The sequence below is a fragment of the Aythya marila genome (assembly GCF_965140915.1).
Source record: "Aythya marila genome assembly, chromosome: 24".
Lineage (NCBI taxonomy): Eukaryota > Metazoa > Chordata > Aves > Anseriformes > Anatidae > Aythya > Aythya marila.
Genome location: NC_139065.1, coordinates 416,359 through 435,969, shown reverse-complemented (window position 1 = coordinate 435,969; position 19,611 = coordinate 416,359). Strand labels below are relative to the sequence as shown.

The 19,611-nt window shown below is 55.2% G+C and overlaps 1 protein-coding gene across 5 annotated transcripts; it reads left to right on the top strand.

The window, feature by feature from the left end:
• Positions 1-646: 646 nt before the first annotated feature.
• SLC41A1 (solute carrier family 41 member 1) lies at positions 647-19,576 on the top strand. Of its 5 annotated transcripts, none has more exons than XM_082778693.1 (11): positions 647-665; positions 1,091-2,324; positions 7,496-7,603; positions 11,011-11,082; positions 11,403-11,547; positions 11,644-11,790; positions 12,542-12,689; positions 12,873-12,952; positions 13,774-13,908; positions 14,903-15,051; positions 16,678-19,576. In XM_082778693.1, exons 2-11 carry the CDS (start codon positions 1,947-1,949, stop codon positions 16,861-16,863), a joined length of 1,548 nt encoding a protein of 515 aa, XP_082634819.1. In that variant the 5' UTR covers positions 647-665; positions 1,091-1,946; the 3' UTR covers positions 16,864-19,576. The 5 variants fall into 5 exon arrangements, with proteins under 5 accessions (XP_082634819.1, XP_082634823.1, XP_082634821.1 ...); XM_082778697.1 differs by lacking the exon at positions 647-665 and having other exon boundaries at positions 761-1,172; positions 1,567-2,324; XM_082778695.1 differs by lacking the exon at positions 647-665 and having other exon boundaries at positions 761-1,172; positions 1,564-2,324.
• Positions 19,577-19,611: the final 35 nt, after the last annotated feature.

Sequence of the window (19,611 nt, the reverse complement as noted above, 5' to 3'; positions counted from 1 at the left end):
ACCAGCTCTGGATGGCCCAAGTTCTCCTCTGTGTCTTTTTGTCAGTGCCTCATCAGGAGGTCACGAAGGTTAAATTAATGCCAATGCTCGTTATCCTTTCAAACAGTGGATTCAGTGGCCCGGGCAGCAGCAGCCAGGTCCAAAACCCGGCGCACTTCCAGCGGTTCCTGCAGCGCGGTGAAAGCAGCAGCGCTGCTGCCTGCCCCGGGAGCTCAGCGTTCAGAGGGGAGCCTCATCCCGGAGCTTTTAGGGCCTGAGGATGCGGGCGGGCCCTAGCGGCTTCGTCCCAGCCGCCTCCGTGCCGCTTTGCTCGAGCCGCAGCTCAGCGGGACCCAGCGGGGAGCGGGGCTCGGGGAGCCGCCCCCATTCATTCGCAGCCCCCGCTTGGCGGGACAGCGCGCGCCGTGGCCCCGCCCACGCGGGCCCCGCCCGTCCCTGGCCACGCCCATCTAAGCCCCGCCCCCTTACTCCCCGCCCACCCCCCCGGGCGTTCCCTCCCCTCTGCGCGGGCAGCGGCGCCGGGAGGGGGGGGCGGTGCCGCGCGTGACGCCACTCCCGCCCGGACCAATGGGGGCGCCGCGCGGCGCGCGGGGGCGGGGCCAGCAGTGGCGGGCGGTGATGTCAGGGCGCGCCGCGGCGCGGGAGCGGAGTGGAGCCGGCGGCGGGTGCGGGACGGGCACCGGGGGGACCGGGGGGCACCGGGCGGGCTGCAGGACGCGGCACGGGGCAGTCCCGGCCCGGAGGGCTGAGCGCTGGGCTGGGCAGCGCTCCCCGGGGCCGCCGCCGCTCCCGGTTGCGGTAACCGGGGGCTGCTCGTCCCCGCTGCCCGGCGGTGCGCGGGGTTCTGCCGGGGCTGCGGCGGCCGGGCCGGGCGGGGAGCTCCGGGCCGTGCCCGTTGTCCCCGGGGGGATTTCGGCCCCCGGCACCGCATCGCGGCCCCCTCCCGGTGCCTACCGGGGCTGCGAGAGGAGGCCCGGGCAGCGGCGCGGCTGCCGACGTGTCGCGTGCTGAAGGGGAGCGCGGGGGGACGGACGGGGCGGTGTGCGCAGAGCCGCAGAGCCCAGCAGAGCGTTTTCCCCCTGTGTTTCAGGTGAAAGACCGGCTAACGCAGAGGGATGTTAGCTCCGAGGCTGTCCCGGTGCCAGCTCCTGCCCCGCAGCCTGCTCGGCGCAGTGAGTAACCTTAACTGGGGGCTCGCTGTTACTTTAAATAAGAGCTGCTCTCGCCTCGCGCTGTAAGGTGAGAAATCCTTCTGGAAGAGGAGGGCGGCTGTGACACTTGGAGCTTGCTGGTTGTGCTGCCTGTTCTGGCAGCGAGCACAGAACAGGCTGAAACGGAGCAGAGGCCCCCAGGAGCCTCCAGACTCAAGTCCTGCATAGGAAACGTGCTGCCGGGGAAACTAACAGAGCCCTGGTAGCAAGAAGAGCTCTTCTGGACTGGGGGAACTTCAGCTCTGAAAGCCAGTCCCTCTTGTATCTACCCTCTGGTTCCTCTAAGCTTCCATTTTCCTCAGCGGTCTTTATTTCATCAGTTTTCCTCTCTGCCTTGTGTGCCCCGTCACAGCAGTGTGCTGGAAGAAGGCCTGGAGAAAGACGTGCTAAAGGGTCACGCGTCGGAGAAGAGGAGCTTGGATCCCATCTCGGTGGCTGCTGCCCCGCACGGTGCTGGAGGGAAGGGGCCCTGCAGTGAGCCTGCTGTAGCTCCCAGCTCCTCCTGCGCTCTCTGCTAGCTCAGTCGTTGGTGTCCCCCGTTCCTGGACTTTGCTTGATGGGGATCTCTGCTGCGGGAGCAGTCTCTGCACTCAAAGGCGGGCGAGCCGGGCTAGCAGAGGTGGCCTCTAGATGCTGGAAGGGCCATTTGTGTAAGGCCCTGGCCAAAGATCTCTCCTGGAGCAGCTGCTGGCTGTAGGCCCACCGAGCCGAGGGTCAGGAGAGCCTCTGTGCAGGATGTCTTCCAAGCCGGAGCAGAAGGAGACCCACCAGGCCAACGGGGCCGTGCTCCCCACGGTGCCCATGAACTGCCTTGCCAGTCCAGACCGAGGGCAGCTGGTGGAGCCCTCGGATTTCCTGGGACCTGACGGTGTCGGGGTGGAAGTGGTGGTGCTGGAGTCCCGTGCCAATGCTAAAGGGGTGCGAGAAGAAGACGCCCTGCTGGAAAACGGCAGCCAGAGCAACGAAAGCGATGACACCAGCACAGACAGAGGTCCTGAGCCAGCCTCGCCGCTCAAGGAGACCTCGTTTTCCATCGGGCTGCAAGTCCTCTTTCCGTTCCTCCTGGCAGGCTTTGGGACAGTTGCCGCTGGAATGGTGCTGGACATCGTGCAGGTAGGACAGGTGCCTCCCCGGTACGATGCTGGGCTCCGAGTCCCATCTCTATAGATCACAGCTTGCTCCCGAGCCAGGGGATACTCAAATGCCAGGGCTAATTGGCAGCTCCAAGGGGAAGCAGCGTGTTTCCTTGTGTGCTGGTTGGGGTAGGAGGGGATCTTGGTGGTGTCTGGAGCGAGGGGAGGAGGGGCTGCGGGGACCCCTGCACCGCTGCTGCCCTGCTCCAGCTCGGAGGAGGTCACAGAAGTGCAGCCAGATCCCCTGCCTGGAACTGAGACTGCTCCACGCATCGCTGCTGGGAACGAAGCGGTCATCGTCCCCTGGCGGTGCCCGTGGGCGTCCCAGCGCTGGTGGCTAGCTCTGCACGTCCCCTTTCCCCTCACTGCAATGTTTGCTGTACTGGTCCAGCACACGGAGCTGGTGCCAGCCAGGTCAACGATTCCCCTGTTGCAGCGTGTGCAGGGTGCTCTGAGGGCTGGCTGAGCAGCCCCTGCTCTGCCTCCTCGTGGGCTCGAAGCAGTTGTGCCAACGGGATTATTTATTCTTCCTGAGAGCTGCGTGGAGCTGATCTTTGGGAAAGGCCGGCCAGGGAACTGGCTGTTACCTCTGGCTGTAAACTGTTGCGTTATCAGGCAGATCTCTCTTAGGTCTTTCGAGGTGGGTGGCACTATGGGAACCACACAGCTGGCTTAGATTTGTGTTAGAAACGTGACTTAGCAGACTGGCTCCTGTGCTGTCTCTAGCAGTGGTTTCCCAAGCAGGGGTCTCTGGCAGCTGATGGGCCCTCAACCCCTTCTGCCTTGCCCCGAGGGACAGGCAGGGCAGAGCTCCTTGTCTCGAGGCCCAGCCAAAGCAGTGAGGCAGCTCTCGACTGTGCAGTGTGGCTTTCTAGAACTGTTTGGATGGAGGCAGGCACGTTGGAGCTGTCATCAGCCAAAAACGCTCTGCTTGCTGCTCCCCCGTTCACCTGCGTGCCATAAGCAAGCCCCTGCAGTGGGGCTCTAACAGCAGCCACTCGCCCGTGCTGCTGGCAGCGAGTATCATCTGCAGCCGAGCTGTGCCCGTGGGGCTCTGGGCATCTCTCTGTAAGCACGGGTGGTTGGGCAGACGTTTATTTTCCTTTATTGCCCCCGTTGGCTCTTCCCTGCATGCCTTTGCACGCTGGTCATCCTTCTGGTTTCTCTTGATGCAACCTATTGAGAGAGTTGTGAGGTTTGAGCTGTGACTCAAAACAGGAAGGGCTGGCTGGGCTAAACTAATCCAGGGGAGAGACAGATTTACTGGAATAACTTTCTGAAAGGCGTTTCAAACGGGTTTTCCTCTGCAAGCTCCCCATAAACTCCTGTGTGGCTCTTCTGGTGGTTTGTACCCAGCCTGAAGTCTGTCCTGGAGAGGGAACAGCCCTCCTGGCTGGGGAGGAGAGGGGCAGGGGTGGGATGCGGTGGCGTACTGCTGTGTTCTCTATTCATGGCCATTAGAAATAAAGCTTCATAATTCCTCTGTTCCACAGCAGCTCAGCATGTGGCTATGCAGCGTGTCCTGCCAACTCCTTTAACTCCCTTTAGCCTTGGGATTAAATGAGGCATCTAAATGCCGGGGGGGAACAGGGGGAAGGGAAACGTGTGGTCTCGGCTTGCCTGCCTGCAGAGTTTGGGGCTGCGCTCGGTGAGGGGCTCCCCAGAGGTTCAGAGCCTTGGGTGAAAGGAGGGAGGAGCTGGGGCAGGGAGGAGTTGGATGTAGCCAAGGATTGGGATGGAGGGAGAGCTCCATACCCCTAATTTCCTCTGCTTTAGACAAGCAGACTAATCGGCCAGCTGTAATTAGCCTCCCCAGCGTGAAAACTGGCCTTTGGCCATGCTGAGCCGTTGATGTGTCCCGGGGAATTTGCCTCTGCTCCCTCTGGGATTGGAGACCTCCGGGCTGGTGACATCCAAGCGTGCCACCTGCCTGCTGTGCAGGGCAGAGCGCTGCTGGCACGCTCCCCTCTCCCAGCAGAGCCCTGGTGGTTGTTTTCCAGCCTCTGCCTGCTCCCTGGAGATGCTTTGGCTGGTACTGAACGTGCAGGAGGCAGTCTGCTCACCTCCCCTGCTCGGCCACCTCTGGTGGTGGCGTCCCCTGAGACCAGCAGGGGATGCTGACTGCGGGCTCCTGGCCCCTTCCTCCTCTGCCCAGCTGTGGCTTCCCATCCTCCCTGCCTCCGCCGCTGTCCTCCGAGGCAGAAGGCTGCTTCCTCAGACCTGTGGCAGCTCGCTGCATCCCCGCTGAAGGCTGTGGTCGAGCTGCCCCAGTGCCAGGCCTGGAGGAGCCTTGCAGGGCTTCTCACCAGCCTCTCTTGGCCTCTCCTCGCTTCCTCCCCATGGTGCATGGGGCTCTGGTTCTCCTGCTCTCCTCTTTGGGGTGTGACGGCTTTCTGAGCGTTTGCAGGAGAGGAACACAGTGAGCAGAGCTGCCACGGCAGCGATTGCTCCAACCTGCTGCCTCCCCGGCACTTCCTTCCCCTCCGAGCTGTCCTGAATCACCCTCCTGCTGCGACCGCGCTGCGCCACGGGGGCTGAGAAGCAGCTGTTGGTCTGGAAGTACTGGAGCCTGCAGGTGTGAAGCCTCTGAAACTCAGCGAGCCTGGAGGAAATGGCAAAACACCACCTGGGACTGGGTGGTTCTTCCAGAAGCTGTGACGAGCTGGGTGCTGGGGGACACTGGCTGAGCAGGTGGAGGTGCAGAGAGTTGACCGTGGTGCCTTGCAGCCACTGCTCCCTCTGCATGAAGGCCAGGGGGTGGCAGTGGACGTGAAGAGCCTCCTCCTGCCAAAAACCAGCCGTTCCCCTTCACGTGGGCAGTTGTGGGGGATCCTGCAGGCTGCCACCCTCCCTCCTCGCCCCTGAGGACAGCTTTCCATGCTCCTCAGAGAGGCCTGCTATGGGGGGAGTCAATCTGATATTTCCCCTTCTCTTTCCCATTTTTGTCTTCCCCATGCACTGTAGTTCTCCTCCTATCCATGGGCACTCGTTTCTGCAGGGAGCTTTGTGCTCGGCAGGAGCCCTCAGAGCGGCACGAAGTGCCCGCAGCCCGGCGTTGTATAACATCTGATCTTAAAAAAGTTGGCAGGAGCTCACAGGTCCTGCTCTTTGCAGCGAGCGAGCTGCTGATGTCTGCAGAAATCCTCTTGTTTTCCCTCCCTGAAGATGGCTGCTGCTTTTTTTTTTTTTTTTTTTTTTTTTTTTTTTCCCTTTCTGCAGGAACACCCCTGTCTTGCTTGGGGAGCCGCTCTAGCAGGCTCCGGTTACAGCAGCTTCTGGCAGCAGCTCGCAGCTCAGCCTCCCGGAAAGGTTAACGCACAAATCCCGTGTTGGGACGAGGTGCAGGAGGGCTGTGGACACGTGCTAGCTGTCTCCTGGGCCTGCCTCTGCGATATCTCTGCAGGAAGAAGGAGCCAGGAAGCTTTCGCACGGCGCTTCCAGGCTGCGGGCGGGCTGCTGACAGCGTTCCCTTCGCTCCGTGCCTCTGGTGACACTGCGAAGGGAAGTTGTAGCGAAGGATTCACCAGGACAAGCAGCAAAATAACCGTGGTGCCTGCCAGGCCTGCCTAAAAATAGAGCCTGAGAGCAGAGCTCGGCTGTTCCTAGGTGTGACCTTAAAGGAAGCGCAGCCTGACGCGCTGCTGTGTCGAAGGAAATATTTCAGACTGATTTTCCTCCTGCCCTGCTCGGCACCAGATGCTGAAATGAAGCATCTCTGCACTGTCTGGTCAGGTAGCTGTGCTGAGCCTCAGCCTTTTGAAGCACCTCTGGCTGTAGTGAGGGCCCCCAGGCTCCCTGTGTGCAAGGTGTTTGGGCCAGGGGCTGTGGGCTCTGCCCGTCTCACAGCTGGGCAGGATTTTGTCCGTGCACCTGGGGGCTGCAGAGTGTTGTCAGCTTGTCCTACAGGCTGTCAGCAGCTTTACGGGGATTTTTATTGAGTGGAAGGCAGTTTTTTAGGGAAAATGGTCCCAGTTCATCCCTCTCAAGCGCTTCCCTGCCTCCTGTGACTGTGCTGCTCTCTCAAATGGTTCTCCCCGTGAGTGCAGCTTGGACGTGGTGTTGCCAAAACCACGAGCAGGAAACTGGGCTTTGTTGGCTCTTGCTGTCCCGGTGCCGACAGCAAGCATCACAAAGGGTGGAAAAATAAACCAAAACACCCCAAGCCCTTCCCCGCGGGAAGGCATTAGTCACCAGGTAGTGACCTTTACGTGCTGTACGGTGCTGGCTGCTCGTGCTCCTCACCCGGCCAGCACCGTGCATCCTTTGGGGGAAGGAGCCGGCCGCAGGCACTGTCAGCAGGGGGGCAGCAACGGGAGCCCCGACCTGCAACGTGCTCAGCGCCGCTGCCAGCTGCCCAGAGCCCTTCCAGCAGCGCTGGGTTTCCTTTCAGGAGCGTGCCAGTCGGGCGGTGTGGGAAGCAGGAGCTATTTTGGATGCCTTCTTGCAAAATATGCACGACAGTAAGGCATCAGGCAATGGCGCTCGTGCAGCCCGCGTTTTGTTTTTTTGTTTTTTTTTTTTTTTTTCCCAACACTGTTGTGAGGTTTTTGGGGTGGTTTGGGGTTTTCTGGGAAGCTGGCTGCTCTCCTGTGGCGTTGCTCACCCTACAGTTACTCTGTTTTTTTTCTAAATAACCACGGCTGCCTTGATCCTAGAGGCAGGGTGGGCAGCAAGGACTGAGGGGTGCACGTGCAGGGTGAGGGAAGCAGGGACTGAGCCCCGGGGGCTGCTTCTTGGAGCTGGCAGCATCAGGGAGCAGCGGTGCCGTGCTCGGCGAGGTATCCACAAGATGAATGTGTGGGGAATGACTCTGGGCTGAGACTGACCAAACTTCAGGGCTTTATTCTGTCAAAAACTGCGTGTATTGGGCAAAGCCTGCGCGTCGCCCCCTGGTTTGGCTCCTGCATACATAAGTGGTTTGTCAGTGGGGAAGCTTCAGGGGATTTTTTAACTGAAGGCTGCAGGCTCAGATCCTGTTTTTAAGCTCAGCAGGAACATGTGTTTGCTACTACACAAATGTCAGGAACAGTAAAATCGCTGGAAAGCGCAATACCAGAGTTGGAAGCAGGCGGCAGCGGAGCAGGTGCCAACCAACCAAGAGCAGAGGTTTCAAACACCTGTGGTTATTTTGTCTGTTTTTTAATCTTGCAGCACTGGGACGTCTTCAAGTATGTGACAGAGGTGTTCATCTTGGTGCCTGCGCTGCTGGGCCTGAAGGGGAACCTGGAGATGACTCTGGCATCTCGCCTGTCGACTGCTGTGAGTACCCAGGGGACGCCCGGTGCGGGGGGAGGCAGGTGGGTGGGCGAACAGAAGTCTCTCTGCGCATGGGGAGCAACCACACAAACCAGAGGCTGGAGTTTACCTTCCTAGCCAGTTGTTCCCGTCCCATTTGATCAGATTTAAAGGCTCAGTAGTCCCTAAGCTTTGCTGACAGGTCACTTCCTCATCAGGGCTGCTTGTGAGCCTGGAGGCATGGTGCAGAAGGCTTTGGCAGTTCAGGATCCGGAGTGCTTGGCCCTGCTGTTGTTCACAAGGAAGCTGGGTGCAGGCACGCACCCAGAGCACACAGAGCAGGCCAGAACGTGCCAGGTTCAGCAGGGCTGGCAGATCAGAGAGCCTGGGGAGAGCTGTATGGGTGAGGCTGAAATGGAGGGGACCTGGCAGGGACAGCAGGTGGATGGACAGCCTCTCCAGGATGATGAGAGGCACGGCGGGGCGTTTCTCTTGCTGGAATTCAGTCCGATTCCTGTGAAACAGTGGGCTCCCTGTGAGAAATGGGGACAAGCGCTCTCAGCTCCTCAGAGTGCTGTGGTAGCCCAGCAGTAAATGAACTGCTTTGTGTTTAGCTGCTTCTGTAACGCAGCAGTTCCTCCGAAGCTGAGCAGCGCTGGCATCCTCTCCTAACAGGCACAATAACGCTCCTGCCTTCTGTAAAGCATCTCCTACTTGAACACAGCAGCCTGATGTTTCTGTGCTTCCCAAGGTGAGAGTACAGCGTTGTGTCTTCCATCTCCAAGGTGTTAGCAACCTGCTGCCAAGCTTTCAACTCTGCTGGGCTTGCCCTTGGCATTGCAGAGGAGCTGGCCTGCCTTGGCCTGAGAGAGCTGCTCAGGGAGCATTCCCCAAGGAACAGGGCTAGAGAACTGTCTGGATGGATGACAGCAGCAAGCAGAGAGCTGCCTCTTAGCATGCTCCCTTCTCAGCCTTCCCCTTCTGGTTGCTGCAGGAGAAAGCACAGCAGTGTTGGAAAGGTTTCTGTATATTCATTGTTCTGAATCTTTCCTCCATCTCGAGCGGTGCGGTGATGCCAGCTGTGGCCCTTTGCTCTCCAGCAGCCCAGTGGCAGTGGGCATTGTGTTCTGCTCAGCACTGCTTCCAGGACTGGAATGCTCTGCCCTCCCGGCTCTGTGTGGGATTGTCCCTGCAGTCCCTGAAGGCAAAGAGCTCTTCCCTGGGAACACTTGGCCTGGCCCCAGCATCCCCAGCCCCTGCCTGCTGATTTGTGCTGCGGGGACCGCCTGGGAGCCGGCCCTTGGTCTCTGGAGGTGCTGTGCTGCCTGGGAGGCTCTGGCTGCTCCCCCTCGGTGCTGGTCTCCTCCCTCCAGGTGCTGCCGGGCAGCACAAAGCTGCTGTGCTCCTGTGCCAGGGCTCACAGTGACGGAGGCTAAGCGCTGCAGCTTGTGGCAGGCTGAGCTTTGTTTGCCCCTTCGTTCTGGGAAACAAATCCCTTTGTTTTAGTTGTTCCCTATTGTTCAGATCATGTCAGGATCCTCGCTGACCCAGACACAGGCCGTTCTCCCTCTTGGCCTTGGCTTTGGCCAGCTTTCTGAGCACAGGCTTATCAGGGTGAGTGCTCAGCTCTCCTGGGACAGCAGTGCTCCTGTGGCCATGGCTTTCTCCATCTTATTCCCTTATGGGGCTGGCACAGAGGAACTCCGGGGCAGCTCTGCAGGGCAGTGAGCCTATCCTGGCTGCACAGCAAGTCAGAGGAATGCAAATCTTTCCCCATCTGCTCTGGTGACTGCAGCAGGGTCATCGGGAAACTGGCACAGAGAGCACCCGGCTCGACTGCCTGCCCAGGCTTCGTCCTCTGCTTTCCTCAGCCCTGGCAGTAAAGGAGGCTCTGCCTCTATCAATCTCGTAGCCTCACACGCTACCTCCTTGTATGTGTGCGGTGGGACAGGGCAATCTCTCTGGTTTTCCTTTTTTCCTTGGCATGGGGGGATCCACGTGCAGGTGTGTGGAGCGGGCTCTCTTCTGAGCAGCACTTTACGGTGTCCTCGTGCTCTCGCTGCAGGAAAGCATCTGGAAGGGCTTCTCAGGCTGTGGGTTTCCAATTAGGGCTGCATTAAGGCACCTCAGAAGCTCCTTTCACAGTTCAGAAGCAAAAGTCTCCCATTAGTTAGGGGATTAAGATCCTGTTGCCAGTGACTACAGTTAGGTTATGTTAATCCCAACCTAATTGCCATGTGGCAGGAATGCTGAGGTCAGGCTTCATATGGAGCTCAAATTCCTTGCTGGATGTACTCAGTGCTACTCTACAGCCAACTTCTTGTTGTTTTGGTGTGTTTTTTTTTCTCATTCCTTCTTTCTCTCCACTAAACTGACCAGAACCCACCTAGAGCTGGGTGCATCTCAGTGCTGGTAAGCGTGGATCAGATGCACGTGTGGCAAGGAGAGCACAAGGACTGGCTGCTCACGGGCTGCTTTTTTTGCAGAGAGCAGAAATGAAAGCTGAGAGGCAGGAATTTCTGCTCTGTCACTTAGCAGAAGTTTGACACTGCCGTGCAAATGCCCCTTGAGATTTCTTGGGCCTCTCCATTATGATTTCATAGTGACAAGCTCGTTTCCTCTTCTTGTTCATCAGCTGCTTCTGCAAGGTTGGATACAGGTCTGTACTCTCTGCCTATTCTTCCCAGCTTCTATAAGAACCTAGAAAGTGCTGGGGAGAACAGAACTCCTGTGTTCTGCAGTGACCAGTAACCTGCAGTGATTCTGCTGGGTTGGTCGTTGTTTTTTTTTGTTTTGTTTTGGTTTGGTTTTTGGCCTGTAGGCCAAGAAATTAAAGCTTTTCCGTCTGTTCTGCTTATTCTGATTAGCATCTCCTGTAGTGATGCCAGATGACCCGTGTGCCATGGCTGCTTCCTGCTACTCAGTAGGTCTCCACGTGGCACTAGCCTTGTTTACTCAACTTTTATCCCCAACAGGAGATCCTGCTGCCAGCTCCCCCTGCCCACGTGATGCTCCTCTGGCCTTGCTCCTTATGGGAGCTGGGGGCACTCAGATAGCTGACCTGGGAGTCGCTGCACCCCAGGTTCCCTCCTGGCTGCCTGACCCGAGGGGCACCATGACCCAGCTGGGCCCGAGCCAGGCTTGGCTTTATCACCCCTGAAGTGAATTCAGTGGGTAAATAAGCAGCAGTGCGTGTTCCTGCAGGAGGGCAAAGTGTATCACGTTGCTTTTGCAAGATTTTCATCAGAAGCTCTATTGAATTCTCCTGAATTGCTCTCCCATAAGGGGTGAGGATTTGAGGCAGCTGCTCTCACCTGCTCCTGGCACAGACCTCTACAGACAGAAGGCAGGAATCGGACACTTACCAAGTGCAGAATTCCATCACCATCAGTCTTTTAAATCCTTAATGATGTTGTGATGTCTTCTTGCAGGCTAATATTGGCCAAATGGATACACCCAAAGAGCTCTGGAAGATGATAACAGGGAACATGGCGCTGATACAGGTAAGGGAATGTGAAAGGAGGAAAAGTGGGAATAGTGGCAGCTGGTGTAAGCACAACTAGGACAAGTGTCAGAAGGCTTAAATGCCTCGGCTTTGGTATTGACTGTCAATATTGTACATCTAGTGGGGAGACAAACGGCACTTTCATGTCCCACAGTCACCGAACCATGGTAGTTTGCCCTGAGGGTGAAACTTGGCATTTCCCTGCTGAGTGCTAATCTACCTGAGATGTGCTAATCGATCCTAGGTGGTGCTTCTTTTTCTTTGCCCCGGGACCATTTTTCCCCACTAGTTGCCTTGGTGACTGGTTTTTATTTTCAGGTTCAGGCTACCGTGGTTGGCTTTCTGGCCTCAATCGCAGCGGTGATATTTGGATGGATCCCAGATGGGCACTTCAGCCTCGACCATGCTGTGCTGCTTTGTGCCAGCAGCGTGGCTACTGCCTTCATTGCTTCTCTTGTTCTGGGTAAGAGGCAGATCCTGTACGCCCTCCATGCACCTCTTCCTTAAATGCTGAGCTCTCCTTACCATCATCCTGTTTTCTTCCTCTTTTTCACTCTAGGTATGATCATGATTGGGGTCATCATTGGATCCAGGAAGATGGGAATCAATCCCGATAATGTAGCCACACCAATTGCTGCCAGCCTAGGGGATCTCATCACCCTAGCTCTGCTTTCAGGAATCAGCTGGGGCTTGTACAAAGAGCTGGGTGAGGAGCAACAAAAGGCTTTTGTGTCTCCCTGGTCCTTCCATGTGCTGCAGCATCTCCCTTGCAATTCACCCCGTTCCTGTTCCTTTACCCTTACGGTTCTTGGGGTGTGTAGGGTGCCTGGCCTGGAAGCTATCCCAGTTAGCAAAACCTAGTCAGAACTGGTAAGGGGAGGAATTGGACCTTCTAACTGTCTTGTAGCTGCAGACAGTCTTGGCAGTGATCTGCATACATCCTCCTTACCAGGTAAAGTGTTAAAGGAAAGGCTGCCTCCTTCCAAGCACCAGGGGCTTGATCGTGGCTGAAGTAGTGGGGGAAGGCAGCTCTGGATGGGATCCTTTGTACTGTCAGCACCAGCTGGGGGTCCTCAGTGCGGAGCTGCAGCTGCACGCTCCAGACTTCCTCCTCCCTCCCCTCCACCTTCCTTCCCCGGCGGCTGGGATGCGGAGGATGTGACTCAGCCAGGTTCAGTCAAAGGTGAAGCAATGCTGGGAGGTCCTGCTTGGGAATGGGAAGTGGGAATGAGCAATTAGGAAACCAAAGAGGTCTCACTCGAAGCTGTTGATAAAGCCCCTGAGGGTGCATCAGAAGAAGGAAATGCCAGGTCGTGTGGAACCGAGGCTGGCGTGGTCTAGTTTGTGTGTGTCTGACTCCGTAGGTGGCAGCAGGCTGCAGGCAGCGCTGATAAGCTCAGCTGAATTGGTGGAGAAACGTGTCACTGACCTGCTGCCTCTGCTTATTTCCCCCTCAGAGAGCAAGGCATACGTGAATCCTCTGGTGTGCGCCTTCTTCATAGCTCTGCTGCCCATCTGGATCATCATTGCCAAGAAGAACGCGGCGACGCGGGAGGTGCTGTACTCCGGCTGGGAGCCTGTCATCATCGCGATGGCAATTAGCAGGTAGGGGGCACAGAAGAGTTCTTCTCCCCCAGACGTAGGCAGATAACGAGCCCTTTCCCCCAGCCCTTTCAGCCTGTCTGCCTGTGATGGATTCTAAAAGAAGAGAGCCGAACCTCTCCTACTTCTCCAGTTCGCTCTGCCAGTGAGATTTCAGCACCGACCTCTTCCATCTTCCCTTTGCAGTGTTGGCGGTTTAATTTTGGACAGAACGGTCTCAGATCCAAACTTTGCTGGGATGGCTGTCTTCACACCAGTTATTAATGGTGAGTTTCTTTCGACTCTGGTACTGCAGCTTTTGGAGATCTGGGCAAGCAGTGAGTTTGGCCTCTGAGCCTCGTTTCGGGTAGTTTAGAGACTCTCGGATCACCAGTGAGATACAGTGCTTAGACCCAAGCTTTACAGCAGCATGGCTCCCCCTGGTGCCAGCCTTTCACCAGAGGTGTAATTGGCCTGGGAAGCTGTTACCTAAAAGATAAGCTTTCTAGATCTGGGGCCCAACAAGAACTGTCTTCATTTCTTGGTTCCTCCTGGCTGATGGAAGACCCCTGTTCCAGTATGTGTGCCTTGCGGTCACCTTGTGACATAAAGACTTGACTTTGCAACTCAGAGTCAGGAAATCTAGTTTCTTCTGGTACGAAGCTTTGACTTCCTTTCTGCCTAATGAATCAAGAGAACTCCATTGTGTGATAGTTTTCAGACTTGCAATAAATGGAGTTAGTCCTGTGGCAGTGCATCTTGTGCCAGTGGGTTCCAGTTCTGTTACATCTCACGCAAAAAACAGTAGCTTTAAACTTCCTGTGTCTGTTTTGGTGGCTGACTTGTCCTTTTTTTTGTTGTTTCGTGTATTTCTTTCAATAAAAGCTGCAGTAATAGAATTACATGTACTTTTCTAGGGGGCCTAAGGGGAAACTGCAGAACAGTGTGCTTTGTCTCAGCTCTTTACATCCTGCAAAAGTGGAATTTGGGTCAAAAATAGACTGTCTTGTGTTATTTCAGCACCTGGCAATTCCAGGTGTGCTGGCTATTGAAAATGACTTTCAAGTGGGTTTGAGATCTAATTTGGTTGCTCTCTCCTTATCTGCAGGTGTGGGTGGCAACCTGGTGGCAGTGCAGGCTAGTCGCATCTCCACTTACCTGCACATGAGTGGGATGCCTGGAGAGAGCCCTGAAACAGCCCCTCGGAAGTGTCCCAGCCCTTGCAGCACTTTCTTCAGCTCAGGTATTCAAGTTGAGGCTTGACATCTATTGAGTTCTGCCAGCAGCAGCTGCTGCAAATGGCTGGCTGAACTCATCTGTGACAGTCACTGCAGCACTGGTAGGGGAAATGGTGGCTGAAATCTGCTCAGAGGCAGCTGTCAGCTCACGGTCTTGGCTGGTCTTCTGGCCTGGCCTGCCCTCTAGAGACAGTCAGACCTTTAGCAAAGCTGCCGTGTGCGAGGACGTAGCCCTGCTGGATTAGGAAAACATGGTGCAGAAGTCCTATGCCCTGACTGCCTAATACCGTAAATCCCCCACCCACTCAATCTCTTCCAGATGTCTAGGACACTAAAACCTGCCTTGAGGCTGCTTGAGCATTGCAGCTCTGCTGGGCCTGTGGAGCTGCAGTTACAGAACTTCTCCCTTGCGAAGGCTTCTTCAGAGCTCCGTTACTTGGAGTGGTTGTGTAGCAGAGAAAAGCCCAGACCTGCGTGAGCAGAGCTGGTTACTCTCTGGAATCCCTGGGGAGGTTTGATACCCTCTAGCCTGGGCCCCGGCCTTCTGGTAGAGAGCTGTCCCTGCGAAGGGAGCTACGTGGTGCTCTGTTCACATGTGCCATGTCATCCGTAGGGTCTGGGGAGCAGAAGGGGAAAGAGATCTCCAAAGTTACAGTCATCCGTCAGGAAACTGATCACCAGACGAGGTGTGGACAGAGCCCTGAGGAAATTCAATGTTTATGTTAAATCCTTGGCAGCTCGGTACTGAGCTGAGCAAAGTTAAGCTCTCCTACCAAGCTTGGCACTAAAAGTCCTCGAGCATCCTGACAGTTAGGTCATCGCTCAGGGTGCTGTTTCCCAGTCTAAATCTGGAGTGTAAGGATGAGCCCAGTGCGCTGGTGTCTGCTTGGGATTACAGCACGGTTGTGCTGCCTTCTCCCCTGGAGCCCAGGTAGGCTGCGGAGGTGCTGTGTGCTCCAGCTGCTTTTAATCCTGAGCTCCACCTCTGTTTCCTGACAGATGTGAATTCCCGCTCTGCCCGTGTGCTCTTTCTCCTGGTGGTGCCTGGACACTTGGTTTTCCTGTACACCATCAGCTCCATGCAAGGAGGACACACGACGCTCACCCTGATTTTCATAGTCTTCTACATGACGGCTGCACTTCTCCAGGTAAGCCGAAGCCCCTCCAGTTCTGTAACTGCTCAGGCTGGAAGGGGACGTGGCCGTGCCATCTCTGTGTTCAGCCAGCCAGGTTGGAGTGTGTGCTGCCGTGCTCTCAGCAGCACATTTATCTCCAGGTAACAGGTCCGTGTACTGCAGAGAGCTTTGCCAAGAATACTGTTTGTCAAATGAGCTGGTATCAAGCTAAATAAATCCTTCTTTGTTGATACCTGTACACGCAATTTTTCCTTCCTCCCATTCCTGGCAAGTTTTGAATCTCTCTTTTGTCTTTCTTTTCCTTTTTAAGTCCTCTCGACAGCAGAAGGGTTCACCTCCTCTGTGTTAATCTGTTCCATAAGGTGCTTTAGCAATTTTAAAACTGCTGGTGAAGAAAACAGGATGGAGATTTTGCAGGAGCCCTGCAGCTTGTGGCTTTGCCTGCCTCCCTGTGTAGGGCAGAGACCTGGCAGCTCTGCTGGCACCGGGCTCCTGGCCCCCCCCCAGAAGCCGTGTGAGCCCGTAGCAGTGGGGTAGTTCTGGGGGAGGCACAGAGCAGGGTGCTCCTGCTGCAGAAACGCAGCAGCCGTTTGCATGTGTTGGAGGGAAGGAAGAGATTTGGTTGGAGATTGTTGGGGAGCTTCCTGCAAAGCCCAGCTCTGCTCCCCCTGCTTGCTCCCTCTGCTTGTGGAAGCTGCGCCTGGTTTCAGTGTTCCCTAAAATCAACCCAGGCCAGCTTGAGGAAGTGAGTCAGAGCATCCATCAGAGGCGAGGGCAGAGGGCTGTCATCCAGGAGGCTAAATTTAGGCTGTGGGCTCCTGCTGGGCCCTTGGGCACTCAGAGGGGGCTTCCTCTCGCAGCCGCTCTGCGAACCTGCTGCAGTGAGCAGCCTGCAGGCTGGAGCGCACTGGGGCTGCAGGGGGGCACGGTGCTGGCTGCTGGGTCCTGAGCTCTGCCATGCTCTAAGCGAGGCCCTCCCAGCCCTGGAGCCACCAGAGGCATGAGCTGAGGGCCTGTGGCCACTTCTGATGCTTGTCCCAGACCTAAAGTTTGAGAAGATCCAGCGTGGATTTCTTTTAGTGTCTTCTAGACACAGGGACAGATCTCGCTGCGCTGAAGCAGGTAGAACTTTGCACTCTGGTGGTTTCTGCTGCTGGGAAGTTGCTCTTTTATTCCTGGAATTCAGATATTGCTGTCCTTCCCCAAGAGAAGGTGTGCTTCTCAGTCCCTCTTTTTGCCCTGTATCTCTGTGCTTTTTCTGGTTAGATCTGAAAATTGAGATGCAAAACGTAGGCTTCCTGGTGTTTGGGTGTCAGAACCCTTCTAAGCTAAATTTGGTGGTGACACGTGAGGCTGAGAAGGATGGGGTAGGGGCTGTTAAAGAAGCAGGGAACATGCCCAGGACCCATTAAGGTTCACTAAGGATCCTCTGTGCTGTACTCCTGTTGCTTTGGGGACACAGAGTGCATCGAGTGCCTGGGCTGCAGCTCTCCGCAAGGTGCTTGGACGTGCCACCAGCTCCACTGCTGGGGCTGAGGGCTGGCCTGCCCAGCTGGAGCAGCCCCAGCTGGAGCTCCATGGAGGGACTGCAGGGTCTGGTTTTGTGGCTGACGTGGCTCTTTTCTTCCTGCCTCCCAGGTCCTCATTCTTCTGTATATCGCCGACTGGATGGTGCACTGGATGTGGGGCAGGGACCTCGATCCTGACAACTTCTCCATCCCCTACTTGACAGCGCTGGGGGACCTGATCGGAACGGGTCTCCTTGCTCTCAGCTTTCACATCCTCTGGCTCATCGGTGACCGGGACTCTGATGTGGGGGACTAGCTCTCCCTGCCACCCCTCCCCCATCTCACAGCTCGCCTCCTCCACCAATTTTGTTGTTTTTCTTCCACCTTCCTTTCCTTTACTTCCCCCCCCCCCCCCCAGTCTCTCTCGAGACTTCATCTTTGATACTGGATTCTCATTATTTTCAATGGGAATTTTATGTGGTTTATATTTCAAGCCAAGTTTGTACAGAAAATAAATCTAGTTTTAGGAAGGACAAAAAAGTGTAATGAGACAATCACCAAGTGCAATTTTGTAGCTGTTGTCTGAAGCAATGTTACAGTGAAGATACCCCTCAGATCACACGTGTAGGAAGCCTGCCCTGCCCACGTCACTAGCGGTGAAGGTTGTTTTTTTGCTTCATAAGCATCTCAGATGTTGGAGGTAAGGTTCAGATTTATTTTACTGAGCAGGCACCTTCTAGCAGAGTACACCTTGTGGACGAGGGCATGCAGTTACCTCCTTTCCTCTCTGCCCTGTCACCTTCCTCCCTCCTGTTTGCTTTCTGAATCCCTCCTGTGCCTGGCCTCCAAAGCACACAGGGTTCTGGTAGAGGGATTAGTGAAGGTAGAGAGGAAGCATCCTCCGTGCCAAAATGCCCGTTCCTGTGTGCCCACAAGGAAAGTGAGCGACTGCAGAGCCCGGAGATCTGGCTGTGAGCAGGCTGCTCTCTGCTGACAGATTTAAGCTCCCTTTGCCAGCCATCTGGCAGCATCTGCATCTCGGAGACTGCAAACTGCTCGTGCACCAAGCTTCAGCTCCTGCTGCACGCAAACTGATGTGCTCTGCGCTTTGCCCGAAGATGCTGTGAGCTCTCCCATCCATCTTCCTCCCCTTCCTCTTGCCTGTGCTCTGCGGGAAGATCTGCTGGAACCCTGGTGGGTGCGAGCCTCTCCTTTGTGCTGGTGTGGGCACTGCAATGTTCTGGCAGTCTGCACAGTTCAGTTGGCTTTTCTGTTTGGGTGGATGAAAAAATAGGTCCTATTTTGTGCATTAAGGCTTGCTTTCAGCTGCTGCGTGCTGCTGACGGGCCCGTTGCAACTGGGAAGAAGTCACTCAGCACCTTCCCTTGCTGAGCCCGAGGCATTTCAGACTTGGGAGCACGTGAGCACTGGCCGAGCACTGTGAGCACAGGGTTCCCTGCTCGGTTTTCCCACCTCCTTTTTGTGCCATTCAGCCGGCTGACGGCTGAGGCACCTTCTGTTGCTCTGCTTGTGCAGACTGGAAGGACTCTCGTGCAGTAGTGAGTGAAAACCTGTTCTGGCTGCGTGACCAAGGTACTTGTAAATGGTCCTCCTGAATGCTGTTGGCACTCGGTGCTTTTTACTTCTCCCATCTGGGTATAAATCAATTCAGTAAACTGAGTGCAGCTTGATGTCAGCGGGTCTTATTGACTCGGAAACTTCACTCGGTTACACCACATTTAAATGATGCACTGAAGCAGACAGCTTTATTAAACAGCCTCTAATGCATGAACATAAATTGAATGCATAACTGTGCATGGGAGCAAGCTCTTAACATCTGTCAAGGACGGGGAAAATACAGTATCCCATGGAACCTAACTTCAGTGATACCCAAAGCTTGGGGAGCTGCCAGCATCCTTTCAAACTCTAGGGAGATGCCCACAGCATTCAGCATCCCAATCCTGAAATAACAGCAAAGCTCCTGTTTTAGTTAGCTCTGAAGGCCTGGAGCACTGCAGTCCTGCTCTGGGCGCTGCAGAAGAATCCTTTTGTGCTTCATGTGTGAGCGCAGAGTTCCCCCTTCTCTGCTGCCTTAGCTGTCTGCAGTGGTCAGCAGGCAGAGAGCTGGTCCTCGCCCCATCAGGCTGCCTGCTCTCAGACCCTAAGAAGAGCAGGCAGTAGTGTTTGTTTCTTTGTTGTTGTTGTTGTTGTTGTTGTTGTTTTTGAAAGATTCCCCTTTATTCCCCTGTCTACCTTGCTGATGCAGGGCTTGCTTTCCCCTTCTCCGTCTTTGCAGCATATCGCTTGTGGCAGCAGCTCTGAACCTCGTTCTCTTCACCCTAGTGACTTGGCTTCTCACAGGTCTAATTTGGCCATGGCTCTGTGTTTTTTGTTTTGTTTTGTTTTTTAAATAAAAAACAAACAAACAAAGCACCAAACAATCATATCTCACACCCACGTACTGAAGTCTCAGCCCGGGGACTTCTGGAGTATCCTCTGCTGCTCATTTGATTTCTCTGCCTAATGTTGAGGAATAGATACGAGATTTCCTTCCATTAACACGTAAGCTTTTACATATATATATATAATATATGAAACTACCAGTCTTTTGTGTGTCGCATTGCTATTTAGTTCCCCAGGAAAGGATTTGTTCCCAAGGAAGAATCTACTGCTCGTGGTCTCCTGTAAGATGTAGAGACCTGGAGGTGATGAAGAGCTGCCGTGCTGCTGGGACTGGTGGTGCCTGTGTAATTTAAGGTGGGGTGAACAGATCAGGGAAGAATTTAACTTAAAATTTCAGAATATTGATGGACAAAAACTTTTCCCACCGGTTGCACTCAAATGCATGCCTACCATACAGCTGACTGCAAGCGAAAAATCCTGGTTTACTCTTTTTATTCAAGGAAAAAGACTGTCTTAATTATTTATAGTTCCTATAACTGAATTGACAGATGTCAACCTAACTGATAAATTATATTTCGTTAAATAAAGATGACATTTATTTATGTGCACTGTGGTGTCTTTCCTAAAGTCTCTTTGCAAGGTTAAAAGTTTCCCTTGTGTT